Raw genomic sequence first — 17,956 nt, 5'->3', positions numbered from 1 at the left:
CAGTGTTTTCCCTACTATTAGAGCTGACAACAGCCAGTCAGTGTTTTCCCTACTATTAGAGCAGACAACAGCCAGTCAGTCAGTGTTTTCCCTACTATTAGAGCAGACAACAGCCAGTCAGTGTTTTCCCTACTATTAGAGCAGACAACAGCCAGTCAGTGTTTTCCCTACTATTAGAGCAGACAACAGTCAGTCAGTGTTTTCCCTACTATTAGAGCTGACAACAGCCAGTCAGTCAGTGTTTTCCCTACTATTAGAGCTGACAACAGCCAGTCAGTCAGTGTTTTCCCTACTATTAGAGCTGACAACAGCCAGTCAGTCAGTGTTTTCCCTACTATTAGAGCAGACAACAGTCAGCCAGTCAGTGTTTTCCCTACTATTAGAGCAGACAACAGTCAGTCAGTCAGTGTTTTCCCTACTATTAGAGCAGACAACAGTCAGCCAGTCAGTGTTTTCCCTACTATTAGAGCAGACAACAGCCAGTCAGTGTTTTCCCTACTATTAGAGCTGACAACAGTCAGTCAGTCAGTGTTTTCCCTACTATTAGAGCTGACAACAGCCAGTCAGTCAGTGTTTTCCCTACTATTAGAGCTGACAACAGCCAGTCAGTCAGTGTTTTCCCTACTATTAGAGCAGACAACAGCCAGTCAGTCAGTGTTTTCCCTACTATTAGAGCAGACAGCCAGTCAGTCAGTGTTTTCCCTACTATTAGAGCTGACAACAGTCAGTCAGTCAGTGTTTTCCCTACTATTAGAGCAGACAACAGCCAGTCAGTCAGTGTTTTCCCTACTATTAGAGCAGACAACAGCCAGTCAGCCAGTGTTTTCCCTACTATTAGAGCAGACAACAGCCAGTCAGTCAGTGTTTTCCCTACTATTAGAGCTGACAACAGCCAGTCAGTGTTTTCCCTACTATTAGAGCAGACAACAGTCAGCCAGTCAGTGTTTTCCCTACTATTAGAGCTGACAACAGCCAGTCAGTGTTTTCCCTACTATTAGAGCTGACAACAGCCAGCCAGTCAGTGTTTTCCCTACTATTAGAGCAGACAACAGCCAGTCAGTCAGTGTTTTCCGTACTATTAGAGCTGACAACAGTCAGTCAGTGTTTTCCCTACTATTAGAGCAGACAACAGTCAGTCAGTCAGTGTTTTCCCTACTATTAGAGCAGACAACAGCCAGTCAGTCAGTGTTTTCCCTACTATTAGAGCAGACAACAGTCAGTCAGTCAGTGTTTTCCCTACTATTAGAGCTGACAACAGCCAGTCAGTGTTTTCCCTACTATTAGAGCTGACAACAGTCAGTCAGTCAGTGTTTTCCCTACTATTAGAGCAGACAACAGCCAGCCAGTCAGTGTTTTCCCTACTATTAGAGCAGACAACAGCCAGTCAGTCAGTGTTTTCCCTACTATTAGAGCTGACAACAGTCAGTCAGTCAGTGTTTTCCCTACTATTAGAGCTGACAACAGCCAGTCAGTCAGTGTTTTCCCTACTATTAGAGCAGACAACAGCCAGTCAGTCAGTGTTTTCCCTACTATTAGAGCAGACAACAGTCAGCCAGTGTTTTCCCTACTATTAGAGCAGACAACAGCCAGCCAGTCAGTGTTTTCCCTACTATTAGAGCAGACAACAGCCAGTCAGTGTTTTCCCTACTATTAGAGCAGACAACAGCCAGTCAGTCAGTGTTTTCCCTACTATTAGAGCTGACAACAGTCAGTCAGTGTTTTCCCTACTATTAGAGCTGACAACAGCCAGCCAGTCAGTGTTTTCCCTACTATTAGAGCTGACAACAGTCAGTCAGTGTTTTCCCTACTATTAGAGCAGACAACAGCCAGTCAGTCAGTGTTTTCCCTACTATTAGAGCTGACAACAGTCAGTCAGTCAGTGTTTTCCCTACTATTAGAGCTGACAACAGCCAGTCAGTCAGTGTTTTCCCTACTATTAGAGCTGACAACAGCCAGCCAGTCAGTGTTTTCCCTACTATTAGAGCTGACAACAGCCAGTCAGTCAGTGTTTTCCCTACTATTAGAGCAGACAACAGCCAGTCAGTGTTTTCCCTACTATTAGAGCAGACAACAGTCAGCCAGTCAGTGTTTTCCCTACTATTAGAGCAGACAACAGCCAGTCAGTCAGTGTTTTCCCTACTATTAGAGCTGACAACAGCCAGCCAGTCAGTGTTTTCCCTACTATTAGAGCAGACAACAGCCAGTCAGTCAGTGTTTTCCCTACTATTAGAGCAGACAACAGCCAGTCAGTCAGTGTTTTCCCTACTATTAGAGCAGACAACAGTCAGTCAGTCAGTGTTTTCCCTACTATTAGAGCAGACAACAGTCAGTCAGTGTTTTCCCTACTATTAGAGCAGACAACAGCCAGCCAGTCAGTGTTTTCCCTACTATTAGAGCTGACAACAGCCAGTCAGTGTTTTCCCTACTATTAGAGCAGACAACAGCCAGCCAGTCAGTGTTTTCCCTACTATTAGAGCAGACAACAGCCAGTCAGTCAGTGTTTTCCCTACTATTAGAGCAGACAACAGTCAGTCAGTGTTTTCCCTACTATTAGAGCAGACAACAGCCAGTCAGTCAGTGTTTTCCCTACTATTAGAGCAGACAACAGTCAGTCAGTGTTTTCCCTACTATTAGAGCAGACAACAGCCAGCCAGTCAGTGTTTTCCCTACTATTAGAGCAGACAACAGCCAGTCAGTCAGTGTTTTCCCTACTATTAGAGCTGACAACAGCCAGCCAGTCAGTGTTTTCCCTACTATTAGAGCAGACAACAGTCAGTCAGTGTTTTCCCTACTATTAGAGCAGACAACAGCCAGTCAGTGTTTTCCCTACTATTAGAGCTGACAACAGCCAGTCAGTGTTTTCCCTACTATTAGAGCAGACAACAGTCAGTCAGTGTTTTCCCTACTATTAGAGCTGACAACAGCCAGTCAGTCAGTGTTTTCCCTACTATTAGAGCTGACAACAGCCAGTCAGTGTTTTCCCTACTATTAGAGCAGACAACAGTCAGTCAGTGTTTTCCCTACTATTAGAGCTGACAACAGCCAGTCAGTCAGTGTTTTCCCTACTATTAGAGCAGACAACAGTCAGTCAGTGTTTTCCCTACTATTAGAGCAGACAACAGCCAGTCAGTCAGTGTTTTCCCTACTATTAGAGCAGACAACAGCCAGTCAGTCAGTGTTTTCCCTACTATTAGAGCAGACAACAGCCAGCCAGTCAGTGTTTTCCCTACTATTAGAGCAGACAACAGCCAGTCAGTCAGTGTTTTCCCTACTATTAGAGCAGACAACAGCCAGCCAGTCAGTGTTTTCCCTACTATTAGAGCAGACAACAGTCAGTCAGTCAGTGTTTTCCCTACTATTAGAGCTGACAACAGTCAGTCAGTGTTTTCCCTACTATTAGAGCTGACAACAGCCAGTCAGTCAGTGTTTTCCCTACTATTAGAGCTGACAACAGCCAGTCAGTGTTTTCCCTACTATTAGAGCTGACAACAGCCAGTCAGTCAGTGTTTTCCCTACTATTAGAGCAGACAACAGCCAGTCAGTCAGTGTTTTCCCTACTATTAGAGCAGACAACAGTCAGCCAGTCAGTGTTTTCCCTACTATTAGAGCTGACAACAGTCAGTCAGTGTTTTCCCTACTATTAGAGCAGACAACAGTCAGTCAGTCAGTGTTTTCCCTACTATTAGAGCAGACAACAGTCAGTCAGTGTTTTCCCTACTATTAGAGCAGACAACAGCCAGTCAGTCAGTGTTTTCCCTACTATTAGAGCAGACAACAGTCAGTCAGTGTTTTCCCTACTATTAGAGCAGACAACAGTCAGCCAGTCAGTGTTTTCCCTACTATTAGAGCAGACAACAGCCAGTCAGTCAGTGTTTTCCCTACTATTAGAGCAGACAACAGTCAGCCAGTCAGTGTTTTCCCTACTATTAGAGCTGACAACAGCCAGTCAGTCAGTGTTTTCCCTACTATTAGAGCTGACAACAGCCAGTCAGTCAGTGTTTTCCCTACTATTAGAGCAGACAACAGTCAGCCAGTGTTTTCCCTACTATTAGAGCAGACAACAGTCAGCCAGTCAGTGTTTTCCCTACTATTAGAGCAGACAACAGCCAGTCAGTCAGTGTTTTCCCTACTATTAGAGCAGACAACAGTCAGTCAGTGTTTTCCCTACTATTAGAGCAGACAACAGCCAGTCAGTCAGTGTTTTCCCTACTATTAGAGCAGACAACAGTCAGCCAGTCAGTGTTTTCCCTACTATTAGAGCAGACAACAGCCAGTCAGTCAGTGTTTTCCCTACTATTAGAGCTGACAACAGTCAGTCAGTCAGTGTTTTCCCTACTATTAGAGCAGACAACAGTCAGTCAGTGTTTTCCCTACTATTAGAGCAGACAACAGCCAGTCAGTCAGTGTTTTCCCTACTATTAGAGCTGACAACAGCCAGTCAGTCAGTGTTTTCCCTACTATTAGAGCAGACAACAGCCAGTCAGTGTTTTCCCTACTATTAGAGCAGACAACAGTCAGTCAGTCAGTGTTTTCCCTACTATTAGAGCAGACAACAGTCAGTCAGTCAGTGTTTTCCCTACTATTAGAGCAGACAACAGCCAGTCAGTGTTTTCCCTACTATTAGAGCAGACAACAGTCAGTCAGTCAGTGTTTTCCCTACTATTAGAGCAGACAACAGTCAGTCAGTCAGTGTTTTCCCTACTATTAGAGCAGACAACAGTCAGTCAGTGTTTTCCCTACTATTAGAGCTGACAACAGCCAGTCAGTCAGTGTTTTCCCTACTATTAGAGCTGACAACAGCCAGTCAGTGTTTTCCCTACTATTATAGCAGACAACAGTCAGTCAGTGTTTTCCCTACTATTAGAGCAGACAACAGCCAGTCAGTGTTTTCCCTACTATTAGAGCAGACAACAGCCAGTCAGTCAGTGTTTTCCCTACTATTAGAGCTGACAACAGCCAGCCAGTCAGTGTTTTCCCTACTATTAGAGCAGACAACAGTCAGTCAGTCAGTGTTTTCCCTACTATTAGAGCTGACAACAGTCAGTCAGTCAGTGTTTTCCCTACTATTAGAGCAGACAACAGTCAGTCAGTGTTTTCCCTACTATTAGAGCTGACAACAGTCAGTCAGTCAGTGTTTTCCCTACTATTAGAGCAGACAACAGCCAGTCAGTGTTTTCCCTACTATTAGAGCAGACAACAGCCAGTCAGTCAGTGTTTTCCCTACTATTAGAGCTGACAACAGTCAGTCAGTGTTTTCCCTACTATTAGAGCAGACAACAGCCAGCCAGTCAGTGTTTTCCCTACTATTAGAGCTGACAACAGCCAGTCAGTCAGTGTTTTCCCTACTATTAGAGCAGACAACAGTCAGTCAGTGTTTTCCCTACTATTAGAGCAGACAACAGTCAGTCAGTCAGTGTTTTCCCTACTATTAGAGCTGACAACAGCCAGTCAGTCAGTGTTTTCCCTACTATTAGAGCTGACAACAGTCAGTCAGTCAGTGTTTTCCCTACTATTAGAGCAGACAACAGTCAGTCAGTGTTTTCCCTACTATTAGAGCAGACAACAGTCAGTCAGTCAGTGTTTTCCCTACTATTAGAGCTGACAACAGCCAGCCAGTCAGTGTTTTCCCTACTATTAGAGCTGACAACAGCCAGTCAGTCAGTGTTTTCCCTACTATTAGAGCAGACAACAGTCAGTCAGTGTTTTCCCTACTATTAGAGCAGACAACAGTCAGTCAGTCAGTGTTTTCCCTACTATTAGAGCTGACAACAGCCAGTCAGTCAGTGTTTTCCCTACTATTAGAGCAGACAACAGCCAGTCAGTCAGTGTTTTCCCTACTATTAGAGCTGACAACAGTCAGTCAGTGTTTTCCCTACTATTAGAGCAGACAACAGCCAGCCAGTCAGTGTTTTCCCTACTATTAGAGCTGACAACAGCCAGTCAGTCAGTGTTTTCCCTACTATTAGAGCAGACAACAGTCAGTCAGTCAGTGTTTTCCCTACTATTAGAGCTGACAACAGTCAGCCAGTCAGTGTTTTCCCTACTATTAGAGCAGACAACAGCCAGTCAGTGTTTTCCCTACTATTAGAGCTGACAACAGTCAGTCAGTCAGTGTTTTCCCTACTATTAGAGCAGACAACAGTCAGTCAGTGTTTTCCCTACTATTAGAGCAGACAACAGCCAGTCAGTCAGTGTTTTCCCTACTATTAGAGCAGACAACAGTCAGTCAGTCAGTGTTTTCCCTACTATTATAGCAGACAACAGCCAGTCAGTGTTTTCCCTACTATTAGAGCAGACAACAGCCAGCCAGTCAGTGTTTTCCCTACTATTAGAGCTGACAACAGCCAGCCAGTCAGTGTTTTCCCTACTATTAGAGCAGACAACAGTCAGTCAGTGTTTTCCCTACTATTAGAGCAGACAACAGCCAGCCAGTCAGTGTTTTCCCTACTATTAGAGCAGACAACAGCCAGTCAGTGTTTTCCCTACTATTAGAGCAGACAACAGTCAGTCAGTCAGTGTTTTCCCTACTATTAGAGCAGACAACAGCCAGCCAGTCAGTGTTTTCCCTACTATTAGAGCTGACAACAGCCAGCCAGTCAGTGTTTTCCCTACTATTAGAGCAGACAACAGTCAGTCAGTGTTTTCCCTACTATTAGAGCAGACAACAGTCAGTCAGTCAGTGTTTTCCCTACTATTAGAGCTGACAACAGCCAGTCAGTCAGTGTTTTCCCTACTATTAGAGCTGACAACAGTCAGTCAGTCAGTGTTTTCCCTACTATTAGAGCAGACAACAGCCAGTCAGTCAGTGTTTTCCCTACTATTAGAGCAGACAACAGCCAGTCAGCCAGTGTTTTCCCTACTATTAGAGCAGACAACAGCCAGTCAGTCAGTGTTTTCCCTACTATTAGAGCTGACAACAGCCAGTCAGTGTTTTCCCTACTATTAGAGCAGACAACAGTCAGCCAGTCAGTGTTTTCCCTACTATTAGAGCTGACAACAGCCAGTCAGTGTTTTCCCTACTATTAGAGCTGACAACAGCCAGCCAGTCAGTGTTTTCCCTACTATTAGAGCAGACAACAGCCAGTCAGTCAGTGTTTTCCCGTACTATTAGAGCTGACAACAGTCAGTCAGTGTTTTCCCTACTATTAGAGCAGACAACAGTCAGTCAGTCAGTGTTTTCCCTACTATTAGAGCAGACAACAGCCAGTCAGTCAGTGTTTTCCCTACTATTAGAGCAGACAACAGTCAGTCAGTCAGTGTTTTCCCTACTATTAGAGCTGACAACAGCCAGTCAGTGTTTTCCCTACTATTAGAGCTGACAACAGTCAGTCAGTCAGTGTTTTCCCTACTATTAGAGCAGACAACAGCCAGCCAGTCAGTGTTTTCCCTACTATTAGAGCAGACAACAGCCAGTCAGTCAGTGTTTTCCCTACTATTAGAGCTGACAACAGTCAGTCAGTCAGTGTTTTCCCTACTATTAGAGCTGACAACAGCCAGTCAGTCAGTGTTTTCCCTACTATTAGAGCAGACAACAGCCAGTCAGTCAGTGTTTTCCCTACTATTAGAGCAGACAACAGTCAGCCAGTGTTTTCCCTACTATTAGAGCAGACAACAGCCAGCCAGTCAGTGTTTTCCCTACTATTAGAGCAGACAACAGCCAGTCAGTGTTTTCCCTACTATTAGAGCAGACAACAGCCAGTCAGTCAGTGTTTTCCCTACTATTAGAGCTGACAACAGTCGGTCAGTGTTTTCCCTACTATTAGAGCTGACAACAGCCAGCCAGTCAGTGTTTTCCCTACTATTAGAGCTGACAACAGTCAGTCAGTGTTTTCCCTACTATTAGAGCAGACAACAGCCAGTCAGTCAGTGTTTTCCCTACTATTAGAGCTGACAACAGTCAGTCAGTCAGTGTTTTCCCTACTATTAGAGCTGACAACAGCCAGTCAGTCAGTGTTTTCCCTACTATTAGAGCTGACAACAGCCAGCCAGTCAGTGTTTTCCCTACTATTAGAGCTGACAACAGCCAGTCAGTCAGTGTTTTCCCTACTATTAGAGCAGACAACAGCCAGTCAGTGTTTTCCCTACTATTAGAGCAGACAACAGTCAGCCAGTCAGTGTTTTCCCTACTATTAGAGCAGACAACAGCCAGTCAGTCAGTGTTTTCCCTACTATTAGAGCTGACAACAGCCAGCCAGTCAGTGTTTTCCCTACTATTAGAGCAGACAACAGCCAGTCAGTCAGTGTTTTCCCTACTATTAGAGCAGACAACAGCCAGTCAGTCAGTGTTTTCCCTACTATTAGAGCAGACAACAGTCAGTCAGTCAGTGTTTTCCCTACTATTAGAGCAGACAACAGTCAGTCAGTGTTTTCCCTACTATTAGAGCAGACAACAGCCAGCCAGTCAGTGTTTTCCCTACTATTAGAGCAGACAACAGCCAGTCAGTCAGTGTTTTCCCTACTATTAGAGCTGACAACAGCCAGCCAGTCAGTGTTTTCCCTACTATTAGAGCAGACAACAGTCAGTCAGTGTTTTCCCTACTATTAGAGCAGACAACAGCCAGTCAGTGTTTTCCCTACTATTAGAGCTGACAACAGCCAGTCAGTGTTTTCCCTACTATTAGAGCAGACAACAGTCAGTCAGTGTTTTCCCTACTATTAGAGCAGACAACAGCCAGTCAGTCAGTGTTTTCCCTACTATTAGAGCAGACAACAGTCAGTCAGTGTTTTCCCTACTATTAGAGCAGACAACAGCCAGTCAGTCAGTGTTTTCCCTACTATTAGAGCAGACAACAGCCAGTCAGTCAGTGTTTTCCCTACTATTAGAGCAGACAACAGCCAGCCAGTCAGTGTTTTCCCTACTATTAGAGCAGACAACAGCCAGTCAGTCAGTGTTTTCCCTACTATTAGAGCAGACAACAGCCAGCCAGTCAGTGTTTTCCCTACTATTAGAGCAGACAACAGTCAGTCAGTCAGTGTTTTCCCTACTATTAGAGCTGACAACAGTCAGTCAGTGTTTTCCCTACTATTAGAGCTGACAACAGCCAGTCAGTCAGTGTTTTCCCTACTATTAGAGCTGACAACAGCCAGTCAGTGTTTTCCCTACTATTAGAGCTGACAACAGCCAGTCAGTCAGTGTTTTCCCTACTATTAGAGCAGACAACAGCCAGTCAGTCAGTGTTTTCCCTACTATTAGAGCAGACAACAGTCAGCCAGTCAGTGTTTTCCCTACTATTAGAGCTGACAACAGTCAGTCAGTGTTTTCCCTACTATTAGAGCAGACAACAGTCAGTCAGTCAGTGTTTTCCCTACTATTAGAGCAGACAACAGTCAGTCAGTGTTTTCCCTACTATTAGAGCAGACAACAGCCAGTCAGTCAGTGTTTTCCCTACTATTAGAGCAGACAACAGTCAGCCAGTCAGTGTTTTCCCTACTATTAGAGCTGACAACAGCCAGTCAGTCAGTGTTTTCCCTACTATTAGAGCTGACAACAGTCAGCCAGTCAGTGTTTTCCCTACTATTAGAGCAGACAACAGCCAGTCAGTCAGTGTTTTCCCTACTATTAGAGCAGACAACAGTCAGCCAGTCAGTGTTTTCCCTACTATTAGAGCTGACAACAGCCAGTCAGTCAGTGTTTTCCCTACTATTAGAGCTGACAACAGCCAGTCAGTCAGTGTTTTCCCTACTATTAGAGCAGACAACAGTCAGCCAGTGTTTTCCCTACTATTAGAGCAGACAACAGTCAGCCAGTCAGTGTTTTCCCTACTATTAGAGCAGACAACAGCCAGTCAGTCAGTGTTTTCCCTACTATTAGAGCAGACAACAGTCAGTCAGTGTTTTCCCTACTATTAGAGCAGACAACAGCCAGTCAGTCAGTGTTTTCCCTACTATTAGAGCAGACAACAGTCAGTCAGTGTTTTCCCTACTATTAGAGCAGACAACAGCCAGCCAGTCAGTGTTTTCCCTACTATTAGAGCTGACAACAGTCAGTCAGTCAGTGTTTTCCCTACTATTAGAGCTGACAACAGTCAGCCAGTCAGTGTTTTCCCTACTATTAGAGCAGACAACAGCCAGTCAGTCAGTGTTTTCCCTACTATTAGAGCTGACAACAGTCAGTCAGTCAGTGTTTTCCCTACTATTAGAGCAGACAACAGTCAGTCAGTGTTTTCCCTACTATTAGAGCAGACAACAGCCAGTCAGTCAGTGTTTTCCCTACTATTAGAGCTGACAACAGCCAGTCAGTCAGTGTTTTCCCTACTATTAGAGCAGACAACAGCCAGTCAGTGTTTTCCCTACTATTAGAGCAGACAACAGTCAGTCAGTCAGTGTTTTCCCTACTATTAGAGCAGACAACAGTCAGTCAGTCAGTGTTTTCCCTACTATTAGAGCAGACAACAGCCAGTCAGTGTTTTCCCTACTATTAGAGCAGACAACAGTCAGTCAGTCAGTGTTTTCCCTACTATTAGAGCAGACAACAGTCAGTCAGTCAGTGTTTTCCCTACTATTAGAGCAGACAACAGTCAGTCAGTGTTTTCCCTACTATTAGAGCTGACAACAGCCAGTCAGTCAGTGTTTTCCCTACTATTAGAGCTGACAACAGTCAGTCAGTGTTTTCCCTACTATTAGAGCTGACAACAGCCAGTCAGTGTTTTCCCTACTATTATAGCAGACAACAGTCAGTCAGTGTTTTCCCTACTATTAGAGCAGACAACAGCCAGTCAGTGTTTTCCCTACTATTAGAGCAGACAACAGCCAGTCAGTCAGTGTTTTCCCTACTATTAGAGCTGACAACAGCCAGCCAGTCAGTGTTTTCCCTACTATTATAGCAGACAACAGCAGTCAGTCAGTGTTTTCCCTACTATTAGAGCAGACAACAGCCAGCCAGTCAGTGTTTTCCCTACTATTAGAGCAGACAAAGCCAGCCAGTCAGTGTTTTCCCTACTATTAGAGCAGACAACAGTCAGCCAGTCAGTGTTTTCCCTACTATTAGAGCAGACAAGCCAGCCAGTCAGTGTTTTCCCTACTATTAGAGCAGACAACAGCCAGTCAGTGTTTTCCCTACTATTAGAGCAGACAAAGTCAGTCAGTCAGTGTTTTCCCTACTATTAGAGCAGACAACAGCCAGCCAGTCAGTGTTTTCCCTACTATTAGAGCTGACAACAGCCAGCCAGTCAGTGTTTTCCCTACTATTAGAGCAGACAACAGTCAGTCAGTGTTTTCCCTACTATTAGAGCAGACAACAGTCAGTCAGTCAGTGTTTTCCCTACTATTAGAGCTGACAACAGCCAGTCAGTCAGTGTTTTCCCTACTATTAGAGCTGACAACAGTCAGTCAGTCAGTGTTTTCCCTACTATTAGAGCTGATGTATACATACATACATACATACATACATACATACATACCTGTCCTGCTACTCCTCCTCTGCGTTTAGGTCCCTTCCTGTCCTCTCCAAACAGGCTGTTGGTCCTGTCTGAGTCCACGGTGAACAGGTTAATGTGTCCGGCGCCCGGACCTCCCCTCAGGGCCGCCTGGGGGTTCAGACCCCGGTACCCCAGGCCGTGGAGATCCACTTTAGGGGCGAAGTCTATGGGAGTCACGTCTTCGGGAGCGAAGGTCACGTTCACAGGGACGAATTCTCCGTCTTCCTCATCCTGTGGTTTAATAACAGTAAGGGGACGGGTCGACCAATCACATTACCTTTGCATTGATGGGGAGGGGTAAACGTTAAGTAGCCTATTTTTGGGGACTTTCGTTGTCATTTAAAATAGTTTTATCAAGGTAATTAGCTTAGAAATCAACATCTGTTTTGTGATTGTTCTGTCTGACAGCGCCGCTTCCCTTCCTCGGATGACTACGGGGTATCGGGTTACACATCCACAGCCATTGGAGGATCGGTAGTCCCGCCTTAACGCTCCTTCGCTGATCGGACTGTCCGTCATTTTGTGTCCGAACGGTACATCACAGTTGCACATCACAGCTTAGCATGTTGATGCTAAGCTGACAGTCTACTGCAGCGACAGGAAGTAGTTCTACAACAAGCTGCGTATCGCTGCTAAGCTGAGAGTCTAGTGCAGCGACAGGAAGTAGTTCTACAACAAGCTGCGTATCGCTGCTAAGCTGAGAGTCTACTGCAGCGACAGGAAGGAGTTCTACAACAAGCTGCATATCGCTGCTAAGCTGAGAGTAAACTGCAGCGACAGGAAGTAGTTCTACTGTTCTACAACAAGCTGCATATCGCTGCTAAGCTGAGAGTCTACTGCAGCGACAGGAAGGAGTTCTACAACAAGCTGCATATCGCCGCTAAGCTGAGAGTCTACTGCAGCGACAGGAAGGAGTTCTACAACAAGCTGCATATCGCCGCTAAGCTGAGAGTCTACTGCAGCGACAGGAAGTAGTTCTACAACAAACTGCATATCGCTGCTAAGCTGAGAGTCTACTGCAGCGACAGGAAGGAGTTCTACAACAAGCTGCATATCGCTGCTAAGCTGAGAGTCTACTGCAGCGACAGGAAGTAGTTCTACAACAAACTACATATCGCTGCTAAGCTGAGAGTCTACTGCAGCGACAGGAAGTAGTTCTACTGTTCTACAACAAGCTGCATATCGCTGCTAAGCTGAGAGTCTACTGCAGCGACAGGAAGTAGTTCTACTGTTCTACAACAAGCTGCATATCGCCGCTAAGCTGAGAGTCTACTGCAGCGACAGGAAGTAGTTCTACAACAAGCTGCATATCGCCGCTAAGCTGAGAGTCTACTGCAGCGACAGGAAGTAGTTCTACAACAAACTGCATATCGCTGCTAAGCTGAGAGTCTACTGCAGCGACAGGAAGTAGTTCTACAACAAACTACATATCGATTTATATCAAATGGAAATTTAAAAAACGAACCCGGTTTGAAACAAAACCACCGTGTTACCTGTGATTCCGAGGCCGGGCCGAACGCCCCCGTTGCAGAATCTGTAAAAGAGAAACATTTTACAATGATTTTAAATCACAAGCTAAAAAGGGTAAAAATACTACTTTGTGAGAGTTAAAAGAGTCCATCTGTACAATCAATACAATGTATTAGCCTAACAACGTTGCTGCTTTAATTGTTCAGTGTAACCCACCTGCTTTCTGCTTGGACAGCTTCCTCTTCACCCTGGGTCCAACCCCCTGGCCATCCTTCCAGCCCATCTTCCTCAGTAACTCCACCCCCATGGAGGACCTATCAGGAGACAACAAGGACAGTCCGCTTCGTAGCAACATCAGGCAAACTGCAACTACATTTAGCTCACTGAATACCAAGGGGGGCTGTGTTAAGAGGAGTAGTTCTACTGATCTGGAATCAGTTATACTATTTAGCTCACTGAATACCAAGGGGGGCTGTGTTAAGAGGAGTAGTTCTACTGATCTGGAATCAGTTATACCATTTAGCTCACTGAATACCAAGGGGGCTGTGTTAAGAGGAGTAGTTCTACTGATCTGGAATCAGTTATACTATTTAGCTCACTGAATACCAAGGGGGGCTGTGTTAAGAGGAGTAGTTCTACTGATCTGGAATCAGTTATACTATTTAGCTCACTGAATACCAAGGGGGGCTGTGTTAAGAGGAGTAGTTCTACTGATCTGGAATCAGTTATACCATTTAGCTCACTGAATACCAAGGGGCTGTGTTAAGAGGAGTAGTTCTACTGATCTGGAATCAGTTATACTATTTAGCTCACTGAATACCAAGGGGGGCTGTGTTAAGAGGAGTAGTTCTACTGATCTGGAATCAGTTATACTATTTAGCTCACTGAATACCAAGGGGGCTGTGTTAAGAGGAGTAGTTCTGCTGATCTGGAATCAGTTATACTATTTAGCTCACTGAATACCAAGGGGGGCTGTGTTAAGAGGAGTAGTTCTACTGATCTGGAATCAGTTATACTATTTAGCTCACTGAATACCAAGGGGGGCTGTGTTAAGAGGAGTAGTTCTACTGATCTGGAATCAGTTATACCATTTAGCTCACAATGAATTATTACATGGCCAGAGAGGGCCAGAGAGGTCCAGAGAGGGCCAGAGAGGGCCAGAGAGGGCCAGAGAGGTCCAGAGAGGTCCAGAGAGGTCCTGATTGTAGAAAAGCCCTTGTACTGTTAAGACATTTGAGACGTACGGGGGCCCAGAGTGACCACGTCAAGTCTGTTCAGCGCGGTGGTTAGTTACCTAGCTGGAGACACCAAGTCTTCCAGGACAGTGTCCCCGGGGACAGGGGCTGAAAGAGAGGTGATGACTCTGGCCTTGTCCGCGATCACATCCTTCCTGCCTGAGGCAAAGTCGGCTGTAGTGGTGATTTGTCTGGGGGCGATGCCGTGCTCCCCCAGGTCCTGAGGAAACAGAACACATTATACATCCCATGTTGTCGTGTTGGTTCACAAAGGGAAATGGTTGTTGTGCTGACAAAGTTCTTATTTCGTCCATGATGTGGCCTCTAGAATGCACAACGGGGACTCAAGAATGCACAACGGGGACTCTAGAATGCACAACGGGGACTCTAGAATGCACAACGGGGACTCTAGAATGCACAACGGGGACTCTAGAATGCACAACGGGGACTCTAGAATGCGTAACGTGTTCTCTAGAATGCGTAACGTGTTCTCTAGAATGCATAATGTGTTCTCTAGAATGTATAATGTGTTCTCTAGAATGCATAATGTGTTCTCTAGAATGTATAATGTGTTCTCTAGAATGTATAATGTGTTCTTTAGAATGCTAAACGTGTTCTCTAGAATGCATAACGTGTTCTCTAGAATGCATAACGTGTTCTCTAGAATGCATAACGTGTTCTCTAGAATGCATAACGTGTTCTCTAGAATGCATAATGTGTTCTCTAGAATGTATAATGTGTTCTCTAGAATGCGTAATGTGTTCTCTAGAATGTATAATGTGTTCTCTAGAATGCATAACGTGTTCTCTAGAATGCATAATGTGTTCTCTAGAATGTATAATGTGTTCTCTAGAATGCATAATGTGTTCTCTAGAATGTATAATGTGTTCTCTAGAATGTATAATGTGTTCTCTAGAATGTATAACGTGTTCTCTAGAATGCGTAATGTGTTCTCTAGAATGCGTAATGTGTTCTCTAGAATGCATAATGTGTTCTCTAGAATGTATAATGTGTTCTCTAGAATGCGTAACGTGTTCTCTAGAATGTGTAATGTGTTCTCTAGAATGCGTAATGTGTTCTCTAGAATGCGTAATGTGTTCTCTAGAATGCGTAATGTGTTCTCTAGAATGCGTAATGTGTTCTCTAGAATGTATAACGTGTTCTCTAGAATGCGTAACGTGTTCTCTAGAATGCGTAATGTGTTCTCTAGAATGCGTAATGTGTTCTCTAGAATGTATAACGTGTTCTCTAGAATGCATAACGTGTTCTCTAGAATGCGTAACGTGTTCTCTAGAATGCGTAACGTGTTCTCTAGAATGCGTAATGTGTTCTCTAGAATGTATAACGTGTTCTCTAGAATGCATAACGTGTTCTCTAGAATGCATAACGTGTTCTCTAGAATGCGTAACGTGTTCTCTAGAATGTGTAATGTGTTCTCTAGAATGCATAACGTGTTCTCTAGAATGCATAACGTGTTCTCTAGAATGCATAACGTGTTCTCTAGAATGCATAACGTGTTCTCTAGAATGCATAACGTGTTCTCTAGAATGCATAACGTGTTCTCTTCCAGATTCTAGGTTCCTCCTCATCCGTGATATGGGTGTCGAAAGGGAAATAGTTGGTACGATCAGTCCTTTCGTGCATACTGTTGTTAATAAGATAATATGGGATGTTTTGTTTGTTCTACCTCCTCATCCATGAAGTCCTCTGGCCTGTCATTCTGTCTGCCTGCTTTCTGTCTGCCTGCTTTCTGCTGTCTGGATGAAACAAAGGTTGCTGGTGTCCACCCTGCGATAGGAAACAAGTAGTGATTCATACAGGTCACACATTGCAAGATTTTTTTGGGGACTATATTATATCAATATTTTACTCCCAATTATTAATTTGTAAAAAACGAATTGAAATCATAAAAAGGTAGGTAGCGTTAGCTGGCGCTTGTCTAAACTCTGGTATTTTTCATCCTATAGGTCGTCCTCCATCTTCTTTTTAAATAGCGAGCCAACATGTTGTTTACAGCACTTTGATTTCCCCGACTGATCAGCACTCATTTTCTCATGATCTCTCTGTCTCTCTGCAGCAGACAAACAGTGAGCAATATGTTTGGAACATCAAATAGCAATAAAATGGCAGTATAGAATCACCCCCCCCCATTGGTCCCTCAGTATGGTGGTAATATGGTATGGTGATAATGTGGTATGGTGGTAATGTGGTATGGTGGTAATGTGGTATAGTGGTAATGTGGTATGGTGATAATGTGGTATAGTGGTAATGTGGTATAGTGGTAATGTGGTATAGTGGTAATGTGGTATGGTGGTAATGTGGTATGGTGATAATGTGGTATGGTGATAATGTGGTATAGTGGTAATGTGGTATGGTTCTAATGTGCTATGGTGATAATGTGGTATAGTGGTAATGTGGTATGGTGATAATGTGGTATGGTGATAATGTGGTATGGTGATAATGTGGTATGGTGATAATGTGGTATGGTGATAATGTGGTATGGTGATAATGTGGTATGGTGGTAATGTGGTATAGTGATAATGTGGTAATGTGGTATGGTGATAATGTGGTAATGTGGTATATGGTCCCTCAGAAAGAAGCTGGTTAAACAACACATGATGACATTAACAGGCCAACATGCTACCGTCTCTGGGTGAGTGAGAGGGTAAGATAGAGAGATAGTGTGTGTCTCTGAGTGAGTGTCTCTGAGTGAGAGTGTGTGGGTGTGTCTGAGTGAGAGTGTGTGTGTGTGTGTGTGTCTGTCTGTGTAAGTGTGTCTGAGTCTCTGAGTAAGTGTGTGTGTGTGTGTCTCTGAGTGTGTCTGTGTGTGTCTGTGAGAGAGTGAGTCAGACTCCCACTCCTTTGCCACAGCAGGACCAACCTTCTTTGGTGCCCACGGTGTTGAAGTACCCAGCAGAGAATCCCCCAGTAAAGGCTCCATGGAACCTCTGGTAGCGTCCCTTCTCATCCTTCACGGTCTGCTCGTGCAGCGGGATTGGCTTCCTCAGAGGCTCATCTACACACGCGATCCAAAAACATCAGCAGCCATGATATTGTAGAGTAAAACTTTCTACTAGGAAAGTAGCTGGTTAGGAAATACACCCCCTTTTTTTTGGGTTGTTGTTGGAAGCACTAGACAAAACACGTGACATCAAAACTACAACACAATACCTTACTACATCTCTTGATTTCTGTAGACCAGAACCGGGTCGATCAGAAAGAGAAATTATTGACCAAATAGGGTCGACGAGCTACCTGTTTGTCCCCATGTCAGACGTAGGTCAACGAGCTACCTGTTTGTCCCCATGTCAGACGTAGGTCAACGAGCTACCTGTTTGTCCCCATGTCAGACGTAGGTCAACGAGCTACCTGTTTGTCCCCATGTCAGACGTAGGTCAACGAGCTACCTGTTTGTCCCCATGTCAGACGTAGGTCAACGAGCTACCTGTTTGTCCCCATGTCAGACGTAGGTCAACGAGCTACCTGTTTGTCCCCATGTCAGACGTAGGTCAACGAGCTACCTGTTTGTCCCCATGTCAGACGTAGGTCAACGAGCTACCTGTTTGTCCCCATGTCAGACGTAGGTCAACAAGCTACCTGTTTGTCCCCATGTCAGAAGGTATATCCATAATCATTACACAGTTCTTACTAAAAATAGGCATCATTTACATTCCCGAGAAGTTTACAAGAAAGTATAAAATCCAGTTTTTAGACGCTACCCTACATGGATGTCAATGATGTGTTCTCGCCAGAGACAGAAGTGGAAGCGACCAGCCCACAATCTGCAGCCCAATGCTTCTCTGATAGCGTCTGGCTCCAGCAGCCATGTGCTGC

The 17,956-nt window shown here is 44.6% G+C and overlaps 1 protein-coding gene across 4 annotated transcripts in view; it reads right to left on the bottom strand.

The window, feature by feature from the left end:
* The window catches only part of gpatch1 (G patch domain containing 1), a 43,729-nt gene that overhangs the window by 24,708 nt on the left and 1,065 nt on the right, over nt 1–17,956 (bottom strand). For all 4 annotated transcript variants that reach the window (XM_045708387.1, XM_045708384.1, XM_045708385.1 and 1 more), the window contains exons 2-7: nt 17,004–17,138; nt 15,810–15,910; nt 14,182–14,342; nt 13,104–13,201; nt 12,911–12,951; nt 11,400–11,648 (exon numbers count right to left, since the gene is read on the bottom strand). In XM_045708387.1, the coding sequence (XP_045564343.1) occupies nt 11,400–11,648; nt 12,911–12,951; nt 13,104–13,201; nt 14,182–14,342; nt 15,810–15,910; nt 17,004–17,138 (785 nt within the window). The remainder of the gene's footprint in view (nt 1–11,399; nt 11,649–12,910; nt 12,952–13,103; nt 13,202–14,181; nt 14,343–15,809; nt 15,911–17,003; nt 17,139–17,956) is intronic.

Source organism: Salmo salar, chromosome ssa26 (genome assembly GCF_905237065.1).
Source record: "Salmo salar chromosome ssa26, Ssal_v3.1, whole genome shotgun sequence".
In the NCBI taxonomy this organism is placed as follows: Eukaryota; Metazoa; Chordata; class Actinopteri; order Salmoniformes; family Salmonidae; genus Salmo; species Salmo salar.
The sequence above is the reverse complement of the archived record's forward strand: the minus strand, read 5'-3'. Positions and strand labels throughout refer to the sequence as shown.